Source organism: Myotis myotis, unplaced genomic scaffold (assembly GCF_014108235.1).
Source record: "Myotis myotis isolate mMyoMyo1 unplaced genomic scaffold, mMyoMyo1.p scaffold_m19_p_5, whole genome shotgun sequence".
Taxonomy (NCBI): domain Eukaryota; kingdom Metazoa; phylum Chordata; class Mammalia; order Chiroptera; family Vespertilionidae; genus Myotis; species Myotis myotis.
This window is the reverse complement of record NW_023416357.1, coordinates 83,610,209-83,623,672: the sequence shown is the minus strand read 5'-3', so window position 1 is coordinate 83,623,672 and position 13,464 is coordinate 83,610,209. Positions and strand designations below refer to the sequence as shown.

At 54.3% G+C, this 13,464-nt stretch overlaps 1 protein-coding gene across 7 annotated transcripts in view; it reads right to left on the bottom strand.

Moving 5' to 3' along the window:
• CLIP2 (CAP-Gly domain containing linker protein 2) overlaps positions 1-13,464 on the bottom strand; it is a 70,300-nt gene that overhangs the window by 42,318 nt on the left and 14,518 nt on the right. For all 7 annotated transcript variants that reach the window (XR_004967383.1, XM_036308028.1, XM_036308026.1 and 4 more), the window contains exon 2: positions 8,202-8,392. Coding sequence is in view for 6 of the 7 variants with exons in the window: in XM_036308028.1 (XP_036163921.1) it covers positions 8,202-8,325 (124 nt within the window). In the remaining variant the exon portion in view is untranslated. The remainder of the gene's footprint in view (positions 1-8,201; positions 8,393-13,464) is intronic.

Here is a 13,464-nt window from a genome sequence, read left to right as displayed (position 1 = left end):
TGGTCAAGGCTGAACAACTAACTCTCTGGGATAAAATAAATAAATAACTCTGATCTGTAGCATTTGCCAATTTCCATGGTGTAAATTTTCCCACCCTGGCCAATTTCAAACTACCAGCATGATATCACTGAACATGGTGTTGGAAGAAATGATATAGTATTTCCACCACAGAATAAATAACCTCAAAAACACAGATATTATAAATCTTACCATGAGTAAAATAATAGCAGTATGAGGGTGCAAACACTACCAGAAGTACCACCAGAAGTCATGAGTTTTGAACATATTACCTTTGTTTTTTTAATAGAATTTACTTAATTGTAAATTTACACCATCTGCTTTAAAAAGAATAATGGCTGTGATTAACATCTGACTGGCAAAATTCCTGAAATTTCACAACTGGTCCTTGTGAGCGGGCATGGGTTGGCACTACCACACCACCAGTTCCAGCCCAGCCCACACCCTGGATGGGTGGCTGGTCCAAGACACGTATACATTCTCTACATACCCCACAAATGAGAGATCGGAAGAGGATACAGAGAAGTACCAAGTCCCTGATAGTCTCCACTCAGAGGGCAGGGGGGAGAGGGGAGAGGCAGGAGAAATGGCCTCCTTCTCCGGTCAGTGCCTGGGGAACCCTGACCTACACTGTGACTGTGCCCCCCACGTAACCCTACCCTCTCCGGAAGCTTCAGCTACTGCCTGTATACTGACATACTTCTGCTTTTTAAAAGACACTGATAAATCCTCCTTGTAAAAGATCTAAATGACACCGGAAGATATAGAATGAAGTTGGGCCCTAACTGCCCTCTCCAGCTCAGATTCCTTCCCTGGATACCAGACCTGCCCACCTAGCAGCTGCCTCCTCCAGGATGTCCCCCAGAATCTCACAATCGACATCCTGAACCAAAGGACCCCCTCCCCCCACCTCCTCTAAGAGCTCTTCCTCTGTCCTCCCCATCTCGGAAGTGCCCCCTACCCATTCATTTACTCAGGCCCTGACCTTCATTGCTCCTTCCCCTCCTACCCCAACAACCTAGTTACCCATCAAGATCCAGCAATTCCACAGAAGAAATAACTCCTAAATCCACATTTCTGTCTAGGGTCTCAAAGGCCCCTCCCAAGTTTAGGCCCTTGAAATTTCACACCTTGCTCAGCACAGCAACCTCCAAAATGGTCTCCCAGACTCTAGTCGCCCGCCTTTGCTCCAGGCCCTCCTCCAAAGCCTTCAGAGTGAGCCCTCTGCAAGGCAAACCCAATCACGCCATCATCCCTCCACCCCGTCCATTTGAAATCTTTAGATACAGATCACTTTTTATGTTACCTTTTTGCTTTTTTAATGCTACTTTTGTAATGAAATATAATAACAATGAAGTACAATGTTTTCAAGAAGAAAAACTAAAATAAGGAAGGTAATCTTTGCCCCATTTCCCAATGAAATAATTTAGAAAGAAAAAACTAACTCACTGTCTTGTCATTCACAAAGCCAACAAAAAACAAAACCTGAGTCTAAGTGCCCCAAAAGAGGGGAACAGTGATGCAAATTATCAAGCCACCCTTAAAAATTATTCTCGCAAGGAAATGTCTCTGATGTGATGCTTGATGAGAAAGCAAGGTTTCAGGGTGTCCCAACACACAGCACTGAGGCACAAATGCCTGGGGTTGGGGGAATGGGAACACAGGGTCAGGACAAAAAAGAATCCATTTGAAAAAACACAAGCAGGGGCTTTGCAGGAACCCACAGGGACAGCTGTGCTGTGAAGTCTGCCCCTGCCGTGAGAGGCCAGAGGGAACCAAGCGCGCCTATGCTAGGATCTGGTCCCTCTAGGAGCTGGTCCGTTTCCTAAATGTTCCAGAGAAAATAGTTCCACAGGGTGTTAATGAGTACAGTGAAAAGTAAAACTTAATCTCAAACTGCAAACAAGCTTGAGAACCAGTGGCTTAAACAAAGCTAGGGTTATGTTGCTGCAGGACTTTTCAGAGCCTTTAAAGTGCACTGTGGCCACTTGGGAAGGGCTATAAATAAGGTAACCACACGATTCATCAGCCAAAACCAGGCACCTTGGAGGGAAAGGAGGTGTTATTAAGACAGCATCATGCCAAGACCACAGGTGTAAACTAGGGCTGCCCCAGGCCGAACATGGCCGCCCTGGCCTTGAAGTACAGCATTTCCCTCTGTCATTTCCCTAAGGAAACCTGCCTACCCATCAGACCAGCTCCAACAGCCCTCATCGGCAGCCACCCGCCAGGGCTCCATTCTTCCTTGGTTCTGCAGAGTCTGCCTTCCAGGATACGCATCTGCACCCCACCCAGAACCCAAGCGCTGGGAGGTGGGGCCCATACCAACTCCTCTCCCCATCCTTGGAGCCCCAGGACTGAAATGCAGGCTGGCCGTGATGCTGAACTCCCCTCCCTGGTGGCCCCAAAGCAACATACATAAATGCCCACAGTCCCTGAAGAGGCTCTCTGCTCTAAGCTCCCCCTCCTCACCAGCTGGCGCTCAAGGCATAGGGCACGAAGAAGGGACAGGTCTCCATGCATTCCTCATGGAAGCCTGGCTTTGCCACCATGAGCCCCCAGCCCAGTTCACCCTGAGGTCAGTCCAATATGGCCTTCAGGGAGAGCCGAGTCCATCCGTCCCAGCGCACCCTGACCAAGGCAGGGCCCATCCCTTCTGGCTACCACAGGCCCTGCACCCCGCTGCTGCACTGCCTCCAACCACCCATCCCTGGAGAAGGGACGGCTCTCAGCCACTAAGGGGTGGGCCTCAGTCCCAGGGATTGCTCATCATCCTTCTAGAGCCAAATGGAACTCAGAAACCCCATGCCATTCCCTCTACCCCCAAATCAGGAGGGTAAAGCCACCTCCCCGCAGACTCAGCCAGGGACCCAGGGAAGAAAGAAGTGGGTGGCTTACCCTGGAAAGAGCAGAGCCAGCTCCCCATGGAGGAGCCCTGCTACCGCCACACACCGGGGCAGGCAGTGCTGGCAGCTGGGCCCCCACCCCCTGGATCAATACCAGTGACGTCAGGAGCATTAGGAGGCTTCGATGCCCCTCCCCTCCACAGCCCAGCCACAAAAATGCTCAGCTTGGCTTTCCCCATCCTGAGGCCATTAAAAAGTTTAGGATGTGGTTGGGGAGAGCCAGAGAGGTTGACCTTGAAGGGAGGGAGTGCTGCTGGGGGCTGTGCTGGCTGGTCTGGCTCTGCAGGGCTGGCGGCCCTAGTTCTGCCCAGGTTTGCACAGCATCTGGGACAAGTCACTTACAACAGGGATGATGCCTCCTGCCCTCCCAGGGAGCAGGGGTACCAAGGTGAAAGACAACCCTTTAGGGTGGGGTGGGGTGGGGTCAGTGTCTAAGACTAGAGGCCAGCTCTGGGGCCCCGTTGGGGCAGGGCAGGCTGGCTGCCATGTCTGGAACACCCAGGAAGTGCAGGGGTATCCAGGCCCAACTCAGTAAGCCAGAACTAAAAGCTCTGGGGCCAGCCCCAGGTGGACCCTTTGTGGGGATGAAGATATAGGCGTGAACCCCACCCCGAGCAGCCCGCTCCCTATCTGAGGGGAAATCCACGCATTCTTCCTTGACCTCCTGTGTCCTGGGTCCGCAGCATGAGGAATGGCCGCAGGCACTTTAGGGACAGGTGTGACCAGCTTAATGAGAACAGCCCACTCCTCCCACCCTGCCCACCTGTCCGGGGTCTGAGCTGAGTGTGTAGAGCTGGGACTGAACTTGGGGCACCAGCCACCCCACCAGATGCCAGTGGCTTGAGCCAGCTTTAGACCCAGCCTAGCCTGAGTCTCAGCTCCAGCCCCGTGGCTCTCTGGCCCTGTAACTCTGGGCAACTTAGCTGAGAGCTCCAAGCCTCAGTTTTCTCATCTTTAAAATGGAGAGAAGAGCAGTTATCTCACTGGGTTGTTAATGAGAAATGTGATACGATGACTGCTGCAGAGCCTGCCTGTGACATAGCAAGTGTCAAATTTTGTCCCTCCTGGAGAGGACGCCTCAGGGGCTGGACCACTCTGTGAGGGATGGGAAAGGTTCTTCAAGGCCTGCCTGCCCCCTCGGAGCAAAGGCAGAGGGGAGGGCGACAGTGGCTGTGGTCTGTCCCTTCACTCAGCTCAGAGTCCACCCCAGGCCACTGCAGTCAGCCCTTCCTATTGGAGCAAATGGGACACCTGGCCTGGCCTGCCCTGACCTGGGGCTCAGGAGGGAACCCCGTGGAAGGGCTAAGGGCCCCTGTTCACAGTGTGCCACAGCCCCCACCCTGCCAACCACTACAGGCTGCTCCTGGCCCAAAGGGAGGGCCGTATGCCAGCAGCAGTCTTGGGCCGCCAGCCTAGAGGCCTGAACCCCCTTCTCCTTCAGGCCCAGGATAGATTCCAAACCCCCAGGTGGTCCCAGGCACAGCTCCCCAACTCCATCTGGGGCCCTGACTCATGCCCTGGACCTTAGTGACCGCCCCCCTTGCCCACTCACACTGCTCTCTGGTTCTCCGACATCTCAAACCTCAGGGCCTTTGCAACCACTATTCCCTCTGCCTTGATGTTCTTCCCCTAACCTCAGCTGGGCTGGCTCCTGTCACTCAGATCTTTGTACCCATGTCACCTCCTGAGCAAGACCCTCCCTGACCTCCTGATCAGAGCAGCCTCCAAGTGCTCCATCCTGTCCGGCTGGGATGCCCCAGACCTTGCTGCCTCACTCAGGCCTTTGCCCACAGGTTTGTCCCAGACACCCTCCTGCACACCTGCTCGGACCACCTCTGGGCCACCTGCTAGTGTAAGAGACCCCCTACAACGGCCCCCTGGTTCTGCTGCTCTGTGTGTCACAGCTCCTGGGACCGACACAGGCCCTCCATCTCACGGGGAAGGGGGCAGGGGCATCCGTCCAGGCCCAGCCCTTGGCTAGACCCTCTGCCAGGAAGCTGAGCTCATGCTTTGGGAAGCAGCCACGGCCCCGATTCCCAAAACAGATTCCAGCTTTTTACTGTCCCCATCCCCAACCAGGCTCATCTCCTCAGGCTCATCTTTCAGGGCCCCTGTCCCTCACACAGGGTCCCTGCCTCCGATGGGGGCAGCACCTCCAGCACCTCAGAGAGCAGATGGCCAGTTCTAGTGGGTAGAGAAGGCAGCCTGAGGGGCCCTGCCCTGCTGCTCCCACCACCCCTCCTCTCCAGAGGCTCTTGTTATGAGCAGGGACAAAGCAGCTCTGGGTGGCAGACATCTCCTTTCCCCTCTCACAGGGTTTCTCTGCCTCTGCCAGCTCTCCCCTAGCCTGGGTGTCTGCAAAGGCAGCTGGTGCCAGAGGAGGGAGGGCACCGCCAAGCCCAGCTGCAGCCTTTCACGCCCACGTGGAGTACAGGGGCATGGCTCTGTCATCAATCATAGACATTCATGGAGTGGCACCTCCTCTCTCTGGAACAGCCCTTGGGGGGGGGGGGGATCCAGGCCAAGTCAGACCACTGGCCCCCACCCTCCGGGCTCCCAGGCCATTGGCAGTGTGACCCGGAAGCAACCAGCACGCCACACCTGTGCTCCATCCCCACTCCCTGGAGGGACTGCAACGCAGCTGTTCTAAAGGACGGCAAAGACACCGCAGGCACCATCCAAGGTGGGACAGGAAGATGCAAATGCGGGCACAACCCATGATTTAACAACTAAACAATATGCGCAGCAGGGAAAGACGGGAAGGGAATCGTCACAGTGGTGGCTGTGATTACATTCAGGGCAGGGCTGCTTCTTTTACCACTTTCCAGTTTTCTGTAATGAGATTACAGATGGGTGGAAGGAAAAGAAATTACTCTTTAATGAGTTCTGTACCTGCAGGCACTTCACATTCCTTCACTGACACGATCTCAGAGATGCTATGCTCCCATTAGTGGCTCGGAGAGGTTAAGTAACTCAGGGGCAGAGCACATTACATCTGGATCAGAGCTACATTCAGGCCCCTCTTGACCAGGGGGAGCAATGAGGAAAGGACTCTCTCCAGTAGAGAAGAGGGTCAGGGTCAGGCCTGGCTGCTGCCCTTCTCCAGAAAGTAGGCTACCCACCGCCACTGTCATCGCCCCCCTGCACCTGACCAAGTGCAGCCCACTCGGTGTCTTTGCCCACACTCTACTCCACTGCCTCCTCTTCGCCAATACATCCTCCCACTGTCAAGGCTACGCTCTTGCAGGCTTCCTCCAAGAAGTCTTCCCTGATGACCCACATATGGTGGTCAGAGCCCGGCAGTGAGTACAAATATCCTCGCCTGGGATATTAATGAGAAATATCTGACCAACTGCCACTGGTCTCCCCAAGCCGTTCTTAACCCCCGCAGCCCGTTCTGCACGTGGTGGCCTGAGGGATGTGCAGGTGCCGTCATTCCTCTGCTAACACCCTCCCACAGCTCCCATCACCCTGAAACCCAACGCCCCTGCCCTTCATCATCTGCCTCTGCCGCCCTCCCCAGCCTCATTCACACTCCTCTCCGCCCAGACTTGCCTTCCTTCTTAACAAACACAGTCCATCCCTGCCTCACGGCCTTCGCTCCTCTCGTTCTCTCCACCTAGAAGTCCGTCCCGCCTTGTTTTCTCCCGCCTGGCCTCTTCTCATTGCTCAGGAGCCTCCCAGGGGTAAGGAAGGTTTGCCACCTCAGACGGGGAGTCTGGACCTGCCTGTGTAGGTCCCCCGTGGCCACACCACACAGCTTCCTCACCCTGTCATGCTGGCTGTTTGGCTCTGCCAGGGACCTGGTTCTGCCAACTGCCCAAGCCTTTGGCTCAAACTCTCCTTAACCCAACCCAGGACCCGGATTTCCCAGTCTGGCCTCTGGCTATTTTTTTATCTCCCCAACTTCTGCGCCAATCAGATGACATGGAAGCATCAGACCTTGATGGCTGCAATATACTCAGAGCAAGGATCAGTGCCCAAAGATGTTCATCACAGCATCTTTTATCAAGTGAACATAAAAGTCAGTCTCAATTTTCAACTGCAGAGAATGGGTTAAGGAAATTTTTCCAATTCCTTCTATCATATTCCTTTTGATTTACAACCCTCCAGTGGCGTCCTGCTGCTTTTAGGATGTCAGTAAAACTCCCTGCATAACCCCAAGCTGCCCCCGCCCAGTCCACCATCTCACCAGCACGCTTCCCACTGGTCATATTCAGCCTCACTCACTTGCTTTCCCTCCCTTGTATTCACCATACTCCCTCCTGCCACTGAGCCTTTGCACATGCTGTTCCCTCTGCCAGGAATACTCTCCCTTCTTCATCTAGTAAACCATCACCTTCCAGACCCCAGCTTGCACGTCCCCACCTCCCAGACCTGGGCAGGCCCCCATTACAGGATCTCATGACATTCAGTCTCCCCACCAGACAGGCAGCCCTGAGGGCTGGGACCACATCCGGTTTTGTTCAGAATGAGAGTCCAGCGGTCAGGGGTTAGGACTCTGTCAACAAACAGGCCCTTGACTTATATTTGTTGAATGAACAGAGTATTTTCCAGCCATTAAAAATGATGAGCATGTGAAGTTTTAATGATATGAAAAATTCACCTAATCATATTGAATGGAAAAAAGCAGATTTTCAAGTTATAGATGCAGAATGATAACACATAGGTTTAAGGGGGGAAAAAAAGAGTAAGGACATAAACCAAAATAATAGTTGCCTCCAGGGAATGGCAATTTTACTCCTGCATCAAACTGTCCACATATCCCACAGGGTCCATCTTACTTTTATGATCAGAAAAAGCAAGTCACTAAGCAATTCCCTACTGTTTGCCCCCGGAGCTGGTTCCTCCAGCCAGGGTGTCCTCTGCCACCAACAGAAAGACCAGGGTCAGATAAGGAAAGGTTCAAGGGCACGGTTCTGGGTGGCAGACAAGAAGGCTGGTGGGAAAATGGGCTGGCTCCACTAGGACAATCTCAGATCCTGGAAGGGGGAGAATGGGGGCAGAGAGGCGGTGGAGTCTGAGTGACCTTGGGCAAGATGCCAGGCCTCCCTGGAGCCCCATTTTCTCATCCACAGTAGAACCCGCCTCCCGGGCTGGGGGAGCATGAATAGATCGGCGCACGTACAGCCTGCATCGGTGCTTGTCACTAGTTGTTCAAGGGATCACAGTCAGACAGAAAGAACGTCCATGTGCTGCCGGCCTCCAGTCGGTCACAGAGCGGCTCTTCCGGGAGATCCACGCCCCACCCAGCCCCTTACCCTTGGCCCTGCGCACCTTCCTTGGAGCCGGTGGCTGCCGCCGTGGCAGAGGCTGAGGCTGACCCAGCAGACGTCCGGCCCATGGGGCTCGAGTGTTTTCCCCCACGGCCGGGGGGCTTCAGGCCGCTGGGCTTCTGCATGGTGGTGCCACTCAGTGGGTGGAAAAGGGCCCGTGCAGGTCACGTTCTCCCTGCCATCGTCACTCACCTGCGGGTAGAGAATAAGAGTGATCACATCATAAGGTCACCCCGATATCAACACCGCGGGACTCCAACACTGCCAACACTGTGAGGCACAGACTACCATCACCCCTCTTCTCCTACATAGGTAAACTGAGGCACAGAGCAGCAGCAGCAAGAGTGGGCCCAGTGTGGCAGTGGTGCGGCCACGACAAGTGTCCTGGTCTGCTGGACTCAGAGGTTGGGCACGTTCTCTTTGCCCACCTCCTGGGCCCAGGAGGCGAGAATCAGGAGCAAAATGGCTTAGGGTCTACAGCAATGCTGTATGAACCCCAGAAACCCCAGGCCAGGGTCACAAGGGCCTGCACAGCCCCCAACAGCTGAGCGTGTCCCTCACCACAGAGCACAGGCTGGTGTGGATTCTGACATGCACGGCAACCCAATGAGTTCCCCTCCATCAGCCCCCAGACTCTCTAGGACTAGCCAATAACCCACACCCCTCCTGATGCGTCTGACAAAGCAACATCTAACGTCATCAACCAGCTCACTGCTCTGCCTCGCCACACAGCCCTCACTCCCGCTCCTGGGCTCACCCTCCCAGCACTGCCCACTCCACCGGTGCGGGGACATGCACACAGAGAGGCCTCATCCTTCGCCAGCACGGACTCACGTGCCTCTGCCTACCCTCCCACCATTACAGCTCCCTGCCTCTATGACTAAAACAGGAAGGGCGTGACACGTACAGTGTCTGGGGTGCACGGGGCACTAGCATTTTACAAAGGGGACCCTTGAGAGGGGAAGCCTCCAGTCTCCGAGGCATAGAGGACAGGCCACCGTCCCCTGGCCTCCTCCCCCACTGTCCTGTGTGCACACCCTCTTGCACCGATGTCTACAGAGGCCACACCACGGGCCTGGCCCCTTTGTGCCTGAGCTCGGGAGCACACCGTCCAGTGGGGAGAGGGAGTGCAGAGCACCACGGGTGAATGGAGGATTCTGCATGAAAGCCTGACCCCCTCAGGACCTGAGGAGGGGAAATCGAAGCTTCTGGGCACTCCACTCCGACAGAGTCAGGGATGCCAAACCCTGTGCCTGTCCAGCCATATCCCTATCCCCCCTTGGTCACGGAACATTACCCCTTTAGAGAACCCTTTTCTCCGCTCTGGGTCCACATGTCTTATGGGGGCTGACCCCGCACACACTCCTGGAGTAGACATGACGCAGACCTGGTCAGAGCCCTAGTGGTTCGCTGAGGGGGAGTCACGTGACCCGAGGAGCATCAGGGCCTGGACTCTGGCTGGAACCTTTAGGAAGAGGTGCTCTCCTCGCCGCGGGGCTGCCTGGGTGTGGGATGGACGCCAGTAACTGCAGGGCCACCCCAGCTACCGCCTGGGAGAGTCTCCAGGAACAATGCCAACACAGAGAAAGCAGAGCTGAGTGGCTGGACTTGGAGGGCCTGGATCCAGCTGAGCCTGAAGACGGTCACTTGAGGCCCTCGCTTACATCAGCCAACACATCCTCTCTCACTCATACACACACACACACACACGCACAACACACACACACACACGCGCACACACGCGCGCACACGCGCATCGTTTCCTCTTTTTGCCTAAACCTATCTGAGGGACACCATTGCTTGCAACCACAAAAGTCCTAAGTAATACAGAAGCCAACCTACAATGCTCACGACAGGAATGCACAGTGTCCTCAGAATGGCTCTCAGGCCAGCAAGATGAGCCAGCAGCTTCTACCTGTCCTGGGAACATCAGCCATGGGAAGGGTCGGCTCCTTACATGGGGCTGCCAGCCATACGAACAGAGGATAATAAGCTCCCCCACTGCACACAGTGCCGCGCCTACATGCCCAGGTGAGCCGACAGGAGCACGGGGCATTCTTGCCAACCCTGACCTGGCCCTGGAGCCTGCAAACCCAACACCACAGTCCCCTGACCCGCGACTCTGACACCCCGGGAATTCTGGGGCCTGGAGACACTTGGTCAGGCTAGAGCATGAGGCTGCTCCCTTGCTCCCCAGAATCAGGCCCTCCAGGAAGCTCGTTCACTGGGGAACTGCCCCATAGTTGGTGACGTCTCTGTGAGCCTGGTTAGGCTGCGGTGGCACCCCCGAGCCTGACAGGGACACGCTGAGCCAACAAGGGCATGTGAGGGTGGTCTCTGATGACAGCAAATGGGTGGCCACTCTGTGGGTGGCCAAAACAAACTTCCTGTTCCTGTGGCTTAGCCAGGGGACCCTCTGACCCAGGAAATCTTGATGCAGCCCACATGCCTGAGGCAGAGAAGAGTGTGTTGCTGGGACTGAAGCCTGGACCCACTCCCCATGCCCATGGCCCCTTCTCTGCCCAAGACCCTCCCAGAGAAAAAAAACTACAAATCATATATCTAATAAAAGACTTGTATTCAGAACATATAAAGAACTCTTACTACTCACTGATGACAACCTAATGATACATGAACAAAAAGCTGAACGTCATTTCACTAACCAAGGAAGATACACAAACAGCAATAAGCACGTGGAAATATGAGCAACATCATCAGTCACTAGGCAACAAGGACCAAAACCTCAAAGAGATACCACTTCACACCAATTAGAAAGGCTTAGCAGCAGGGAAACGGACAATACCAAGTGCTGGTGGGAGGCACAGAAACTGCACACGCACGTTGCTGCTGGAAATGAAAAACGGTACCACCACTTTGGAAGACAGTTTGGCGGTTTCTTAAAAACTTAAATACATACCTACCATACGACCCAAACACCCAAGAGAAATAAACACATATATCCATACAAGGATTTATTTTTAAATGTGCATAGCAACTTTATTCACAATAACCAAAGGATGGTAAAAACCCAAAGGTCCATCCACTGGTGAACGCACAAACATGGCGTGGCTCAGTGGCTGAGCATCAACCTGTGACCGGGGAGGTCCCGAGAGGTCGTGGTTTGGTTCCTGGTCAGGGCACATGCCCAGGTGGCAAGCTCGATCCCCACCCGGTGTGGGGCATGCGGGAGGCGGCCGGTCAGTGATTCTCTCTCATTGTTGATGCTTCTATCTCTCTCCCTCTCCCTTCCTCTCTGAAATCAATATATATTTGTATATATAAATCCAAACAGTCCATCTATACAATAGTACAGCACTCAGCAATAGTAAGAAAATACTGACACATACAACAAATATGGATGAACCTCTAAATGCATTATACTAAGTGAAAGACATCTGACAAAAAAGGATACATATTGTATGATTCTATTCATATAAAATTTCAAAAGTAGAGACAGAAAGCAGATCAGCGGTTGCCTGGTGGTGGGACCAGGGACTGACTGAAAACACACATGAGAGAACTTCCTGGGGGGAAGAAATGTTCTAAAATTGGATTGTGGTAATGGCTGCATAATTAATTGTATGTTTAGATTAAAAGTCATCAAACCGTCAGCTTAAAATGAGTAAATTAAACCTCAACTTAAAAAATACATATTTAAAAAATCCTCGAAGGGTCTTCATAGTAGTGCAATGGCCTTCAAAGCCCTCCTCACCTCTCACCTCCACCACCGCTGACCCTCCCTCACCACTCAAACCACACTGGCCTTCAGCAGCTCCTGGATCACACTAAGCACGCTTCAGCTTCAGGGCCGTTTGCACATGCTGTTCCCTCTACTTGGAATGCTTTTCCCTCAGATATCTAGGTGTGCTGTTCATCTCTTTCAAGTACCTGCTCCAATGTTCCCTTCTAAGATTGCAACCCCTACCCAGTCCTCCCCACCCTGACCCTGTTGTGTTTTTCTCCACTACACATGGGCAGGGACTTGGGTCTGTTTTGTTTGCTTTGGCACCCTTAGTTCTGACAAGGGTGCCTGCAGGAGCTCAATAGATCACCTTTGAATAAATGAATGATGCTAGCCCATGGCAGGAAGAGGCCCAGGAGGTCCCCCTCACCTCTGCAGGGCCCACTACTCAGGACTGAGTAGCTTGTGGTCATCAGCCCAGCTGGCTGGCTGATGCCATGGTGTTTCACGTAGCTGGTCTGACCTCTCCACTAGCCAGGGTGCCCTTGGAGACAGCGACCAGGTATTATAACCACGTCCCTGCATTGGAGGCTCCCCACCAAGTATGCTGCTGCTACCACACAACTGACACTTCCCCACCTCCCAGACTCTGCCTGTGCCTTTTCTCCCACCTGCTTCACCTATTCCAACCTCCTGTGAGAACACCTAACCTGATGCCTCCTCCTCCTCCAGGAAGTCTCCCAGGATTTTACCCTACAGAAACCTCAGGACACACACTGAGCTAGGAGAGAGGATACTGTTCTCATTTGCCTCCTGAGAGCTCATGGACAGCCCCAGGTGGGGCCATAGTCTCTCGAGAACTCAGCCCCTGCCTGATGTCCGGCACAGAGCCCATGATCCAGAAACTCCATGGACAGCACACCTGCGGTGGCCCAGGGGACAAATCCCCATGGGCGCTCCTCCCAGGAAAGGCTTCCGGAGGCGTTGCCCTGATGATCCCCACAGCCTCCAGTATGAAGAACCTGTTAGGCAGCAGGCCTTGTGGGAATGTGGCCTCATGAGTCCTCACACGCCCTGAGGAGGCAGTGCTCATCTTAGAGGCAGAGCATCTGAAGCTCAGAAAGTTCAGGGATTCACCCAAAGTCACACGCAGCTCAGTGGCTGAGACCAGATCCCGCGCGGGCCCTCCACGCACCCTGCCCGGCCCAGGCCTGGAATAACATGTGTGAAACCCCTGGCCTCTGGAGAAAGCGTGCACACGCCTCGCTGACCAAGGAGACCAGAGGAGCTGGTGGGAGGAGAGAACCAGGCAGCACTGACTCAGCCCCAGCCACTACTGCTGAGGGGGTGGGGAGGGCCAGGGGAGGAGAGGCAAGCAGCCCACTCCCCACCCCCACCTCCCCTAGAGCCTCCAACGCTGGGGGAGCACGGGAAGGGGAGATGAGAAGAATGGTGAAGAGGAAGAGGGGGAGGAGGCTTCGGGCAAACTGGCCTTTGTGACTCAGCTCTGTTCCTGGGTAGAGGAAGGGTTTCTTGGAAAAAGCTAGACATGGTGATAAACTGGCCCTTGGCCACACTGTGC